The 13,643-nt window shown below is 33.0% G+C and overlaps 1 protein-coding gene across 1 annotated transcript in view; it reads right to left on the bottom strand.

Annotated features, from left to right (window-relative positions):
• LOC149802678 (DNA-directed RNA polymerase III subunit RPC5-like) overlaps positions 1–13,643 on the bottom strand; it is a 57,777-nt gene that overhangs the window by 40,165 nt on the left and 3,969 nt on the right. Inside the window, exons 2-4 of the mRNA XM_089952057.1 lie at positions 11,725–11,775; positions 10,789–10,866; positions 3,525–3,643 (exon numbers count right to left, since the gene is read on the bottom strand). Of these exons, the coding sequence (XP_089808183.1) occupies positions 3,525–3,643; positions 10,789–10,866; positions 11,725–11,775 (248 nt within the window). The remainder of the gene's footprint in view (positions 1–3,524; positions 3,644–10,788; positions 10,867–11,724; positions 11,776–13,643) is intronic.

Genomic DNA, 13,643 nt, shown 5'->3' with positions numbered 1-13,643 from the left:
GTGGTTTCACTCTACACGAATATACCACACAATGATGGTGTCGAAGCGTGTAAATATTATCTGGAAGATAACGAATTTACATATAAACTATCCAAAGAACATATTTGTGATTTGATAAAACTTGTGCTCGAAAATAACTTTTTTCAATTTGGTAATACAAACTATCTCCAAAAAATGGGAACAGCAATGGGTAGTCCTATGGCACCTGCTTATGCATCTTTATTTATGGGAAAATTAAAAAATGATTTTCTAAATAAATGCCTCTTAAAACTGGATGTATGGTTAAGGTTTTTAGACGATATCTTTATGATTTGGAGTTATTCATTAGAAGACCTTTATTACTTTATAGATAGTTTAAACAAATTACATCCAACAATAAAATTTACATTCAATGTCTCTAAAACTAAAGTTTCATTCTTGGACGTTGATGTCATGAAAAATGAAAATAATGAAATTACTACCATGGTTCATGTTAAAAACACGAATATTCATCAATATGTTGAATATTCTTCATGCCATCCTAAATCATGTAAAAATGGGATACCATATAGTCAAGCAAAAAGATACAGAAGAATTATTTCGGATGATGCTGTTTTTAAATCATCTTTGACAGAGTTAGGTCAGCATTTTTTAAACAGAAATTACCCTATTGACATCATTAATACTGCTTTCCAAAAGGTATCTTCTCTTACACAGCTTGAATCTTTACAATATAAAATCAAAAATAGAAATGAAGATATCATTCCTTTTGTTATTGAATATAATCCAAGTTTGCCTAATATAGGTAAGATTATCAATAAATATTGGGATTTATTAAACTTATCATGTAAAGCAAGTGTTAAATCGCTACATGAAAGCAAACCCACACTTGCTTATAAAAGGACTAAAAATCTGAAAGATTTCCTAACTAATTCCAAATTAGAAAAACCATCATATAAAATAGGATCATCAACTAAATGTAATAGACCTAGATGTTCACACTGTTCATTTATTAATGAAAATACTTCTTTCTATAGTAATAATACGAAAGAAATTTTTAATATGCGTTGTGACATTAATTGTGCAACATCAAATGTTATTTATTTGATAACGTGCAAAAAATGTGGCATCCAATATGTTGGACAAACCAGTCAATAAATATCTAAACGTATGAACCAACATAGATCAGATATAAAAAATTATATCGATCAATCATTTTCATCTCATGTTGCCGCACATTTTAACAAAAATTCCCATACATTGCAAGATTTCTCCTTCCAACCTATTGTTAAAGCTGATTCTGAAATGGAACGTCTACTAAAGGAAACCTATTGGATTCACCGTCTTAATACGGTATATCCAAAAGGTCTAAATTCAAAAACACTATATAACATTTAGTAATTTTTTATTAATTTTTAATTTTTTTTTTTTTTTTTTCTGAATTATGTCCCCTGTTTACAATTAGATATGAATATTTCATATTATTTTACTGTGCAGAAAATCTTAATTGGTAAAAGTATAATCTAATAACATAAAAATATGTTTACTAGTTCTTTAAAAATGAAATTGAATTTGTAATTAATTATCAATATAACATGATTAATTATTTATAAAATACTTGATAGTAACCGTAATGCACACCATATTTGTATTATATTTTTATTAAATAAATTGAGTTCTGATAACCACTTTCACAGCTATAAAGATTATGCTAGTGTATATGTTGATTACATTTATCTTTGTATTTTTTTTTTTTTTGTGTAATTTATTTTCTTTTCTTCTAATAAGCATGTATTATACATAATACTAATGTTACTAAAACTGTTTATCTCTATTTGTTAATAAATGATATATATATATACACACACACACAGCACATCAGTACCAGATACCATATTACCTCATTAACAGGTAGATTACAGAATGTAATACAATGAAATGTTAGAAACATATATACATGTATATGTAAAACTCTTTATTCCAAATGCCCATCTTATCCTACTTTTTGCAAAGGTTCATCTGTCTGCTTGCAGTTCATACCGGTTTGCTTTAGATCTAAGACCAAAAAGTCTAAAATCCAGACACAAAATCGGATTCCGACCATGGATGAATTTTGGGTAGAAAAAAATTGGGTCCAAAAAATGAGGTTATTCCATCTGTATTTTGTAGTGCAACTAGATATTCCAGATTATTTGGTATCATTGTAGAGCTACATCTGTCTACCTTTCTATAATACCACCCAATTTAGTGTATTGTGCATGACCATGACGCTACAGAGCATAGCAGTAGGCTACTACCTCCTGCCACGTTAACTCGTTGCTAGGGGTTAATGTGTTAATAAATAGATTATAGAATGTGTTGAAAATGATGATGATATACATTTATTTGAGAAGTTCATTAAAAATCTACTAATAATTCAGTTGTGAGAGTGGCAACAAGCTTTTAAATTTTTAAAGAAAAGCAATTTCCCAGGATTTCCTCACTAGTAATCATGGCTATTTAACAAGGACCCTTGTATATGTTAGGCATAGTTAAAAGAACTTTTAATTGCAGCTTTTGAGTGTATGATTGACGGGTTAATTTGGATTACTGAGTACACAGTTCATCTGTGCACTTATGGAAAAAGCATTATTTGCAGCAGAGTGTCCAGTTTTGTTTACCCTTGAGTATTTACTAGTAAAAATGATCACAGGAAGTTTAAATAATAGTTAACTCAATATGGGACGACTCAGCATTCAGCAAGTATCAAATTCATGGCTCAATCGAAGGGTGTGGAAAACAAAGTGAGTGCTGCTATAAAACATTAAGTTATTTGCACTGGTAGATAACTAAAGAAATTAATTGGGAATTAGACTTGGCTTAAGAAAAAATCAAGTATAAATAAAATGAGACTTTTTATTACATCTAACAGTGTAGAGCAAAACACAAAATATAAAAGAAATACAAGCTGTTTGGACTTACATGAAAATGGAAGCAATATACTGACTAGCAAACACTTGAGGGTAAAAAAAATTCATGGATGCTTCACTCTGCAGCAAGTAATACACAATTTTATATTTTAAATTATTAAAATAAAACTAACGCTTAATGAATACCATAATAAAACAGATACATGCAGTGCATACCACAGTCCATATTCATTTCTTGATGGGAGTAGTGGGATGATGATGTAAAATTCTTTGGAATTAAAGTACATACTGAAAAAAATCTTTGAATTTCCAATATTGCACCAATGATTTATAAAATGTTGTGTATAAAACACTGACTAGTTTTTTATTATTTGTAATAACATTTAAGACTGAATGCAGATTTGGACATGCAAGTTTCAAATAATTTCATTTGAAATCCTACAACTGATATACTCATTAATCATTTACTACTTATGCATCAATATTTATGATTTAAATGGTGTCCCAAAACTTACAAATGAAAAACAACGATCTGTCAATTATTTTAGAAATTAATTTATGGTGTAGCACCACACATGTTTAATTTGTATATATCACATAAACACACACACACACAAATTACAACTGTGGACCTACCTTGCATAGTAAGATGGTTCTGCACTTTCCTTGTGACCATCTACATTCAAGGCAATCTGTTCTCCTTTGCTCTTGGCATAGTGTGGACTTTTGGTGTTCAAAGCCAGTTCCAGCTCCACCTAGTGGTTAAAATATGATATCCAGGTTTTCTAGACATGTTGCAAGGATACATATAGCACATTTTTGGATTCAACAACCCTGATGGTATCAAGCTTATTAATGACTTTCACTGCAATACAGTGTGACCCTGCTATAACATAATTGTTGGGATCCCAAAATGTGGACAGTACTATGTAACAAAACTATGTGATATTAACAATCTGAGGTCAATTACCTAAAGAGAATGATGCATTCTCCCCACTGCAAAAAAAGATTAGGGGTATACAAGTAGACTCATTGACATGGCTATCACCATATTTCATATTAAACAAGAAGTACTTAAAATTGTTATTACATATTTAATATTTATTTGTATGTATACAAAATCTGCAACATAGGTATAAATGAGTATGTATACCTACTAGTAAGATTTCTTTTTATCCTTAATAGTAATTCCATCAAAATTATGCATAAAGAAGCATCATTTCTATAACAGAAAACATTTGCTAGGTCTGTTCAAATCCCGATGTTTAATTTCTTTCTAATACTTTCAAACAACTTATTAAACGGACGGCATTTTTTCCCACAGCAACAATTATATTTGCTGGACATGTCCAAAGGGTCTGATTTCTGGCCAACAATTAAATGCATAATTCAGATGTAAAATTCCAACATAAGATCAAAAGCATTGACCTTGCAATGCTGCAGTGATCCGAATTCAACAGGTGTGTGTACACTGTATATGTAAACTGCATGAACCCAATTTGGGAGTACACCATTCTAATATGCGAGTTCAGAGCAAGTTTCTTACAAAATGTTGAGGTATTCTCAAAAGAATCAAGGAAAAATAAAAAAATAAAATCAGTATTCATTGAAAATTTTATAAGCAAAAACCAGGGAGCAGAATGTTTGATAATATCATCCAATCTCTTCACGCACACACCCTTAACTTAAATGATGTTGTTCCAATCAGTGTCAACACTGGAAGGACAGTTTCCTGTATATAGGTGAATGAACTGAAGCCAGAAAATAGAAAGGGTTAAGATAAAGAGGGGTGGGGTTACATATGTGTGACAATGACCAAAACTGCTGAGAAGTCTGTCCATGAACTTGTTTAAGAGGTTATGTATGATGGTTCATTGTGCAGAAATCAATAATCTATTGTATTCCCTTCAAGTGAAAGGAAAATTTATTGACATAAATTCTAGCAAGCATTTTTAGACCACCATATTGTTTGCCTGACTTGTCAACACTAATCTCAAAGCTAATTCCATTTAACTCTAGACATAGTACTGCCAGGAGCCTCAAAATTAAACAGTAAAACCTTCACATTCTGTATCCAGTTTTCCATTGTAAATACCCACTAATTAACACTTTGACCTCTATTTGCTTGAACTAATACAGCAAGAAGAATGTTAAGCAACAACTGGGTCATTTTATAGGAACTGTAGAATAGTATTCAGTGGTCAGCTCACTGCAATACAATCGATTACACCAAAAAGCCATGTGTGCATGTTGGCAGCTTTCAGTTTTTTTAAAAATAAATATAAATAGTTGCCCCATAATTGGAACAAACGTTAGTAGCTAGATGAACTTTGATGATTAGCAATCACTGAAATTATTTGATTTATAAATTTGGATAAGAATCTTTTCTTTCATCTGAGCAAAAATTGTACAAAGAATGTGCGTGTCTGTGATTTGGAATTTTAATGTAGTTTTAACAATTTTTCAGTCATATCGCTATGATGTCTGCAGTGTGGCAGTTTATAGAGATGCCTAGCATGGGGGCATCATGTTGCCGACAAGTCCCAACACTAAACTCTTAATGCTGAGCGCCAAGCGAGGCAGCTGTTAGTACCATTTTTGTAAGTCTTTTGGTATGACTCAGCCGGGGATTGAATCCACGACCTCCTGCATCCAAGGTGGACGCTCTAACCACTAGGCCACCAGAGCGGTCTTGTACAAAGAATGAATTGGAGATAACCAGAGAAAACTTGCTAATGTTACTGTTCATAGTGAAAAAGATTATCACTAATCAGTTTTTTTTAATCTGAATTTGTGTTATAATGGAGCGAGTTATACATGGGTCTCAGGAAACTGGAAAAATGGTTTCCATATTTAGCTGGATTTCTGATTTTGACAAAAATATGCATTTAAATATTGTTATTTTGCAATCTGAGATGTTGACATCTGAATCACTTACTGCATAATGCCAGTTCTCAGGATTGCAAGAAAAAACATGAGTTAGCTTAAAATTGTTATAAAATCTCACTTTTTTTAAAACTGTTATAAATCACTCCAATTATATACAGTATCTACTTGATTTTATGTCCAATTGCAAATTAAACAGATCCAGATCTGGGTCCGTGCCGCTTGTTAGGAGTAATCAGGAGAACAAATCACACAGACCCTGATCTGTAGGTGCATTATACTATGGAAGATCAGGATCTTTGTTGTTTGCAGTTTGACTCAACTTATAAGCCAGTATATATGGAAGCTCCACCCCAAGGGCTAATATCAAACTCTTAAGAGTGTTGGCACCTTCTACACCCAGTAAAATAGAATGGACCTTAAGTTCAGCAGTAGTTTAAAGATATTAGATGTACATATGTAAATATGCAAGTAGACTATTACAATACCTCACTTTTCTTGATATTGCTCAGCTTGGGCAACTAACATGTACAAGGATGTGAAAAGCAAATTTTCTAATTATGTTTCTCTGAAAATACTTACCCAATCACATTAACATTGGGGATATAAGCTTACTGCTTTCCAAATCTAGCCATCTAAAAAGATGAAAAACATTTTTCCCCCCAACAATATCATGAAGACAAAGGATAATAACCCTTGCCCATTACCTCCCCTAGTTACTGACAGTTGTTTCCAGTTTTAAGATGATCACATAACAGTGAGGTGGGAGAGAGTTAAAGAAATTTGATCAGGTAGGTAATTTTACAGAAACAAAATTATTTGCTTTCTCCTACATTCACCAGTCACATTAACATTGGGAGAATAAGAGGAGGGAAAGCTGAGCCTACTACCTATACCCTTGGCATCTTTCAGGGGAAAAAGGCTTGCTTCCCTATATGAAAGATAAACCTCTCTTCTAACTTAGACGCAGCAAAGTGGAAAGTCACATAGACTGTGGCAACCATAACCGGTTAAGAACAGAGTTAGTGAACTCTTCTTACCAACAAAAATTGTCTATGAATTCAGCAAGAAGTGGTTTTGTACAAAAGGATATCAAATAGATGGATTTGCCTCTGGTAGTATCTGCATATTTATTGGCAGTTACTTTCATGGATTAATCTTTATGAATACTCCAATTCAAGGATACAAAAAAAAAAGAACGAAAAAAAGTCTTCTAAAAAGGGATGTTGTTTGAATAAATAAACAATACTGCCAGTATGAGCACAATTAAAACACCTTTCAAAATAAATCCATTCTACTGGTTTTCTTTTGAGTTTTGAACATCAACTGTGGCTGATACAGCCAACAGCACTTAGCCAAGTGGTTAGTGAATCTTATCTTTAAGACCTTTTACCTAAAGTTGCATTATACGTATGTTCTGATGGTCATGGCATTAACACAGCACTTCAGAGTGGTAAAATTCAAGTTATGTGGATGACATCATTTCATATCTGAACCAAACACCCCTTGCTTGATGCAGTCTGTTGTATGTGGCGATCTTGGATGCATACAAAGCAATCAAATTTGCAAGGATGATAGCTAAAGTGAAAAATAGAATCACTCTTTTCTTTATGCCTGCATCATGTATAGATAAGTTCTAACCACTAAACTTCAAGTAAATAGCAAGTAAATAAACACTAGAAAAAAGATCTGAAATCTCACTTCCATATGTACAACAGGTAACACAGACCATGAGGAAAAGGAAGACATTACCGATGAGTGCACTTTATTATGGACCCTCATACCAGCACTATTGCTGATTGATGTTAAACACATAAATGTGACTAAAATAACTGACAAATCAGGCCTGATTATCCATGGCTCTGAGAAAGATGAAATTTGTGTAATTGCAATTTCTGGATTATTTAGGTGACAGTCTGCCATGCATACCAGTAGACTCAATTGACATGATTTGTTAAGTGTGAGCCTTAGTATAGTTCTAGTATTGCACTGGAATTAGTATATATACAGTCAAACCCACTCTTCATGACCTTGGTTATCTCAAGAACCCATGTATGTCAAGTGTTTTGGTTCAGTCCCAGAAAAAATCCTTCTTTGTTATGCTAATTTTTCCAGCTGGTCTTGACCACTATTAAGTTGATAACCCCATGATGTCGGGCATAAGTTTTGGTCTGAAGCAACATGTGGACCCACTTAATCTGATGTAATTAAACTTTTAATGTCCATCTTAAAGAAATTTTACACCAAATCATCCACATTTCTGCTACTACTAATACCTCGTACCATAAGGATGGAAAGTCTGTACAAGACATTTTACCGGTACAACTGCTAATCAACCAATTTCACCAATGCACGGTTCATCACTTGCATAGGGTGGAGAATATATAGATATATTATCACAAAGAACTGCAGACAATAAAGTTACTATTTAAATAAGCATTAAATGAGATTTCATAAAACATGTCATTGTTTGCTATTTCATTTCAATAACACCAGCCAACAGTTACTAAACAATATGCATGGCGGGGGCTTGGGGTGGGAAAGGGGGGCACTTTCTGTACCACAGAGCGACTATGAAGTCCACAAAAATTACATAGTGCAATACCATTTTTAAGGTACTGAGTGGCTTTGGTCAGCTTTTACTGTACAAACATGTCATGATATCTTTCCAGATAACTGATATTTATCTTTTCAGCTGCACAGTCAATATCTCTGATTCAACACCAGGTCTGATTGTGCAGAGCCCAATTTCAGTTCAGTTTTTCCAAATTGCCAAATACATGCCTCTACTTTACATAGACTCAGATATTAAGGATTTTCATTTTCTTATCCAAAGGACACAATACAGTAAATTAATTCCACAGATTGTAACAATAACCTGTTTTCTAAGCTAATCTTATCTATCATTTGTTTCATTTACAAGAGTGCTACTAGTTGGATATAATTTTTTTTATTTTCTTTAGCTTTATATGGTAGATTATTCAATTGAATATTTTGACAATTTTACCAGCTTCTTTTTATTTTATCTGACGAATCTTGTATTATAATTTTCTTCTGCACAAGGGGAATAATTGAACATAACTTTAAACCTATGATTTTCAATAGTTATCATCATAGGTTACTGAAACTATAGCATTTTTTTTTTAACTTTAGTGAAGGTAACCACATTGATGTCAGTGCCATTTGTAAAAAGTTATAAGTCCTCTGTGCCAGGATGCTTCCAAATCCTTTCAATTCTGTCGAGCAGCTTTATAGAAGTCATTTAAAAGTTATTCTATTTTAAGCAAATATGGCCATATCTGATGGCAGATTTGCATCATTCTGCATAAGCAGGAAAATTCTTCATGACATGATGCTTTCTGTCAGGTTTAGTAACATTTTTTTCTGCAGTGCCAGCCAGGTAGTCATTTAATGCTTACTACATGTTAGACATGTAGTCATTGAATGCATACTACATGTTAGACATGTAGTCATTTAATACTTACTATATGTTAGACATGTTATCATTGAATGCTTACTACATGTTAGACATGTAGTCATTTAATGCATACTACATGTTAGACATGTAGTCATTTAATGCTTACTACATGTTAGACATGTAGTCATTTAATGCATACTACATGTTAGACATGTAGTCATTTAATGCTTACTAGATGTTAGACATGTAGTCATTTAATGCATACAAAATGTATAACATGTAGTCATTGAATGCATACATGTTAGACATGTAATCATTTAATGCATACAAAATGTATAACATGTAGTCATTGAATGCATACATGTTAGACATGTAATCATTTATTGCTTACTACATGTTAGACATGTAGTCATTTATTGCTTACCACATGTTAGACATGTAGTCATTTAATGCTTACTACTTGTTAGACATGTAGTCATTTAATGCTTACTACATGTTAGACATATAGTCATTTAATGCATACCAAATGTATGACATGTAGTCAGTGAACGCTTACTACATGTTAGACATGTAGTCAATTAATGCTTACTCTGTTTAATGTTAACAATATCTGAAGGCTGAGCATACATATTTTATAGGTCTTCCTGCCAGGATGCTTTCTAAAAGTTTCATCAAAATACATTCTGCAGGTTTTTAAGAAATCATATAAAGGATTTTTACTATTTTAGTGACTGTGGCCATATATGAATGCAGATCAGCACATCTTGTATAAATTTTGAAAGCTCTTCACACCAGGATGCTCTTTGTGAAGTTTTATCAACATTGGTACAGTAGTGTTTGACAAGTAAAAAATTGCAACTTGTGATCAAGGCATGACAGTTAACAGATGAAAGGCTAAATTATAAGGGGTGTTCCTTTAAAACATAGCAGGGACTCAAGGAAGGCATGTGGGTTACTCATGGATAAATGCAATTTAGAATTTTATCTTTTAATATGAACTCTGTGCTATCGAAGTGCCCTGACATATATTTTAAAAAAAGCCCTAAGCTTCTTTGGCATCACAGCTAATTTAGCCCACTCAACAAACTCTGAAGCCATAATATATATGTATACAGTCAATGAAAGTGTGAGAGATGAAAAGGTGGTCAGAAAGAATGGCCCAAATACAACCCTTATCATAACGTTTGTGGGATGGTATAAAAATTGTAAAAACTAATGTACACACAAATTTCTCTGTAATTTTCAATGAATAGTTTCTTCTTATTTGGGACAGCCATATGTTATTCTTTCCAGGGTCATAGCAAACGGATCATCCACAGCATGTACTGTAATTTTTGTTTGGTACAGTAATGATAATGACTTGTTTTCATCTTATTTAGTCTAATAATATAACAAAATGAAACAAGCAAAAAATACAATCTAAATGCTACACATTATGGCTCCTTCTTTGACACAGTAATTTGATACCATAATCTCAGTCTTGGTACAGTGAATCCCAACAGTCAAGCAAAAAAACAAACATCTCAAGTCTCTTAGTCCTGTGAAGAATAAATTCATTAAGAAAGAAAGGATAAAATATGTACACTTTGTTATTACCTTCTTTTGATTAGGCTTTACTCTAGTGGAAAGATGCTCAACACTGTCATAGGTCATGTGACTTGGTCGCACAGGGTACTGTGAAAGATAATGAACAGAAGAATAAAAATTAATGCAATCAACATAATGTTAATGATAAGATTTTGCATCAAGATGGATGTTAGTAATGTATGGGACACTTGGTCAGAAAATACTGTTTTGTCAGTAATGTGTCAATCACTTAGTTTTTTTTTTAAATTAAAAAAAAATCCCTTTCATCCTCTGTATAAGTGATCTCCCTATCCTGCAAGGGATTACCTCATCACAATGGGTACTTCACTGTACAGTACTGGTTTTTTAAATTCCCATTGCCCATTGCCTCAGACAAGCTAATTCCAACAAGGGCACACAACATGTATCAAGTAACCAAAATGTACCAGATATTGCTCATCTGCTTACATATTGTATATACTTGCTTATACAATGAAGCAAATTGCAAATTGCACAGACCCATATATGTCGCTTCATATTGCATTGGCAGAGTTCAGTCTTTACAATTTATTAGGAGTAATCAGTAGAACAAACAGTAGAACAAACAGAATAGACCCTGATCTGCAGGCACACTATGCTATGGCAGATGAGAATGTTTGTTGTCTGATGCAAGTATATATCGTAACTTAATGGTACACCATTTCATCATTAACAGTCACCAAAACTGACTACAGTGGATATAACTATTTTTTAAAACTTCCTACCTGCCTTTTTGAAGGGATGATTGACTTGACCCAACCCTTTATTAGTTTAAAAAATATTTTTCAATCAGGAAGCTACCATTCATACATATGCAGATAAAGTATGCACAGATGAATTCAAAATTGATAAATGCACATTTAAAACATTACTTCTAGGATTTAACATATTGGAGAACAGCTAATATTTAAGCTAATATACAAGTACCTGAAGCAAATACAAATTTTCTGCCAAACTTTTGGATAAGAACACATCAATCTGAAACAGAAAATATATATATTTTGTAAAACAATAAGAAATATATACATTACTGACAAACCTATGAGGTACCAGGGATGGCACTGGCTTTAAAAAAGTTGTTGCCCCAAAAATCGTCAACCTTAATATTTTGTCGCCAATTTCCCAAAAATGTCACTATTTTCATAATACAGTACTATCTGTTTATCCCAGCATCCTCAGAACCAAGGTAATATTGTCAACATAAGCAGGTGTTTTGATAAGGCGGGGGGGGGTCGTCAACGACTAGGATTTACAGATAAAAAAATGGAAATTTTGATTAAATGAAGACAACTAGTCTGAAATAAACTTTTATACTGACAATTTGCAGTACACTCCACATGTTAAATAATATACATTCAGAGATCTCGCTAGGATTTTAAAACAAGGGATACAGGACTCCCAGTTTGGTAAAAATAGGAGTCCCACCATCAAAAGTTGCAGTCCCTTCTTTCCTACAGAATCAACACTGACGTGAATGTATCTATTTTTAGATGGAGAGGTTTCCGTAATGTAATCACTCACTATTATATAGCTTCATTACAACAGTCCATTGACAGGATTGAAAATTTATGGTTTATTTATTTGTCTACGTCCTTGTAGTAATTTTAGGCAATGGTTAAATAGTATATGATTTGCTGTTTTCACCCGTATTTTTTGCAAATACGCGTCAAAGTCGGAAAACAGCTAAGATCTTAAAGCACATCTCACAAATTCCACAACATAGCATTGTCCTCTACGTTTCTGGCCTACATAATTTGCAGTTTAAAGTTAAATCTTTAATAAAATAATATCTTGGCTTTGCTTTCAATGGTTTTTATATTTTTCTGAAAATATTTGCCCAATGATGTACGAAAACAGACAATCTAATAAACTGGTACATCCCAGACTTAGCGAAGTCCACCATTATTTCCCATTAGGCCTACTGGTTCACTTACAGTTTCAAACTAATTTTATGACTAAATAATGACCAAGAGGCCGTTAAGATATATCCAGATCACTGATTCTGATCTTAAAAAACATGTCTGTATGTTTAATCTTCAAAGGATATCATGCAGGACATTGATAGTTACTCGAAAATGGGTTAATGGTCAATCAGCTATCAAAACATATGCTTGTGAATGGGCATGAGTTTGTATGTCAATGTAATTGATATCAAAACTTGGCGTAAGTACTGATCTGTTGACGAATACATTTCACTATAAAAAGTAAAACTAACCAGGCTAAGGCGAGGGGCATATTAAAAAAGTATGGTCAGTCAATGTACCTCTTAAATAGCTCTTGTTCGTCCATCAGAGTGATACTGAATTTTGTCAATCCAAGTAAGGATTTATTCCAAACACTAAGCGAGGCATCACACACTTTCTTACACTTAGCTACTGTCCTATCCGAACTATAAATTCTAGCAGCTTTAGTGCTCTTCTGAATCTCGTTACAGTCTTTGTATGTTTGCCGTTTAACCCCAAAATATTTATCCAAATTTACGAATGGCATTTTGTCTAAGCCACAACATGTCTTGATTCTCGTGCACTACTTATTCCAATATATTCAGAAATGAACACAATAACAAAAGCTAAAGTTGTTTATTTGATGTACTTTTATAGATGACCACATGTACATCTCTGGGTCTTTCTGACCCAGTCAAAGCCTTTGAACTGGCCGCACAGCTATTGCATCAGGTTCTTTTTGATGTACTCTTATAATGGAAACATGTATGTACATCAAGGGGTCTTTCAGTCACTGAATTCTGTCATTATAAATATCAGCACAGCTAACTGATCAACCCATTTTCCCACAAGCAGGACTGTCAAGTCTTTGAATTTTGTCGCACACCTATTACATGCGTACAG

The sequence above is a fragment of the Sinohyriopsis cumingii genome, chromosome 3, assembly GCF_028554795.1.
Source record: "Sinohyriopsis cumingii isolate HCF-2022 chromosome 3, ASM2855479v2, whole genome shotgun sequence".
Classification (NCBI taxonomy): Eukaryota; Metazoa; Mollusca; class Bivalvia; order Unionida; family Unionidae; genus Sinohyriopsis; species Sinohyriopsis cumingii.
The sequence above is the reverse complement of the archived record's forward strand: the minus strand, read 5'-3'. Positions and strand labels throughout refer to the sequence as shown.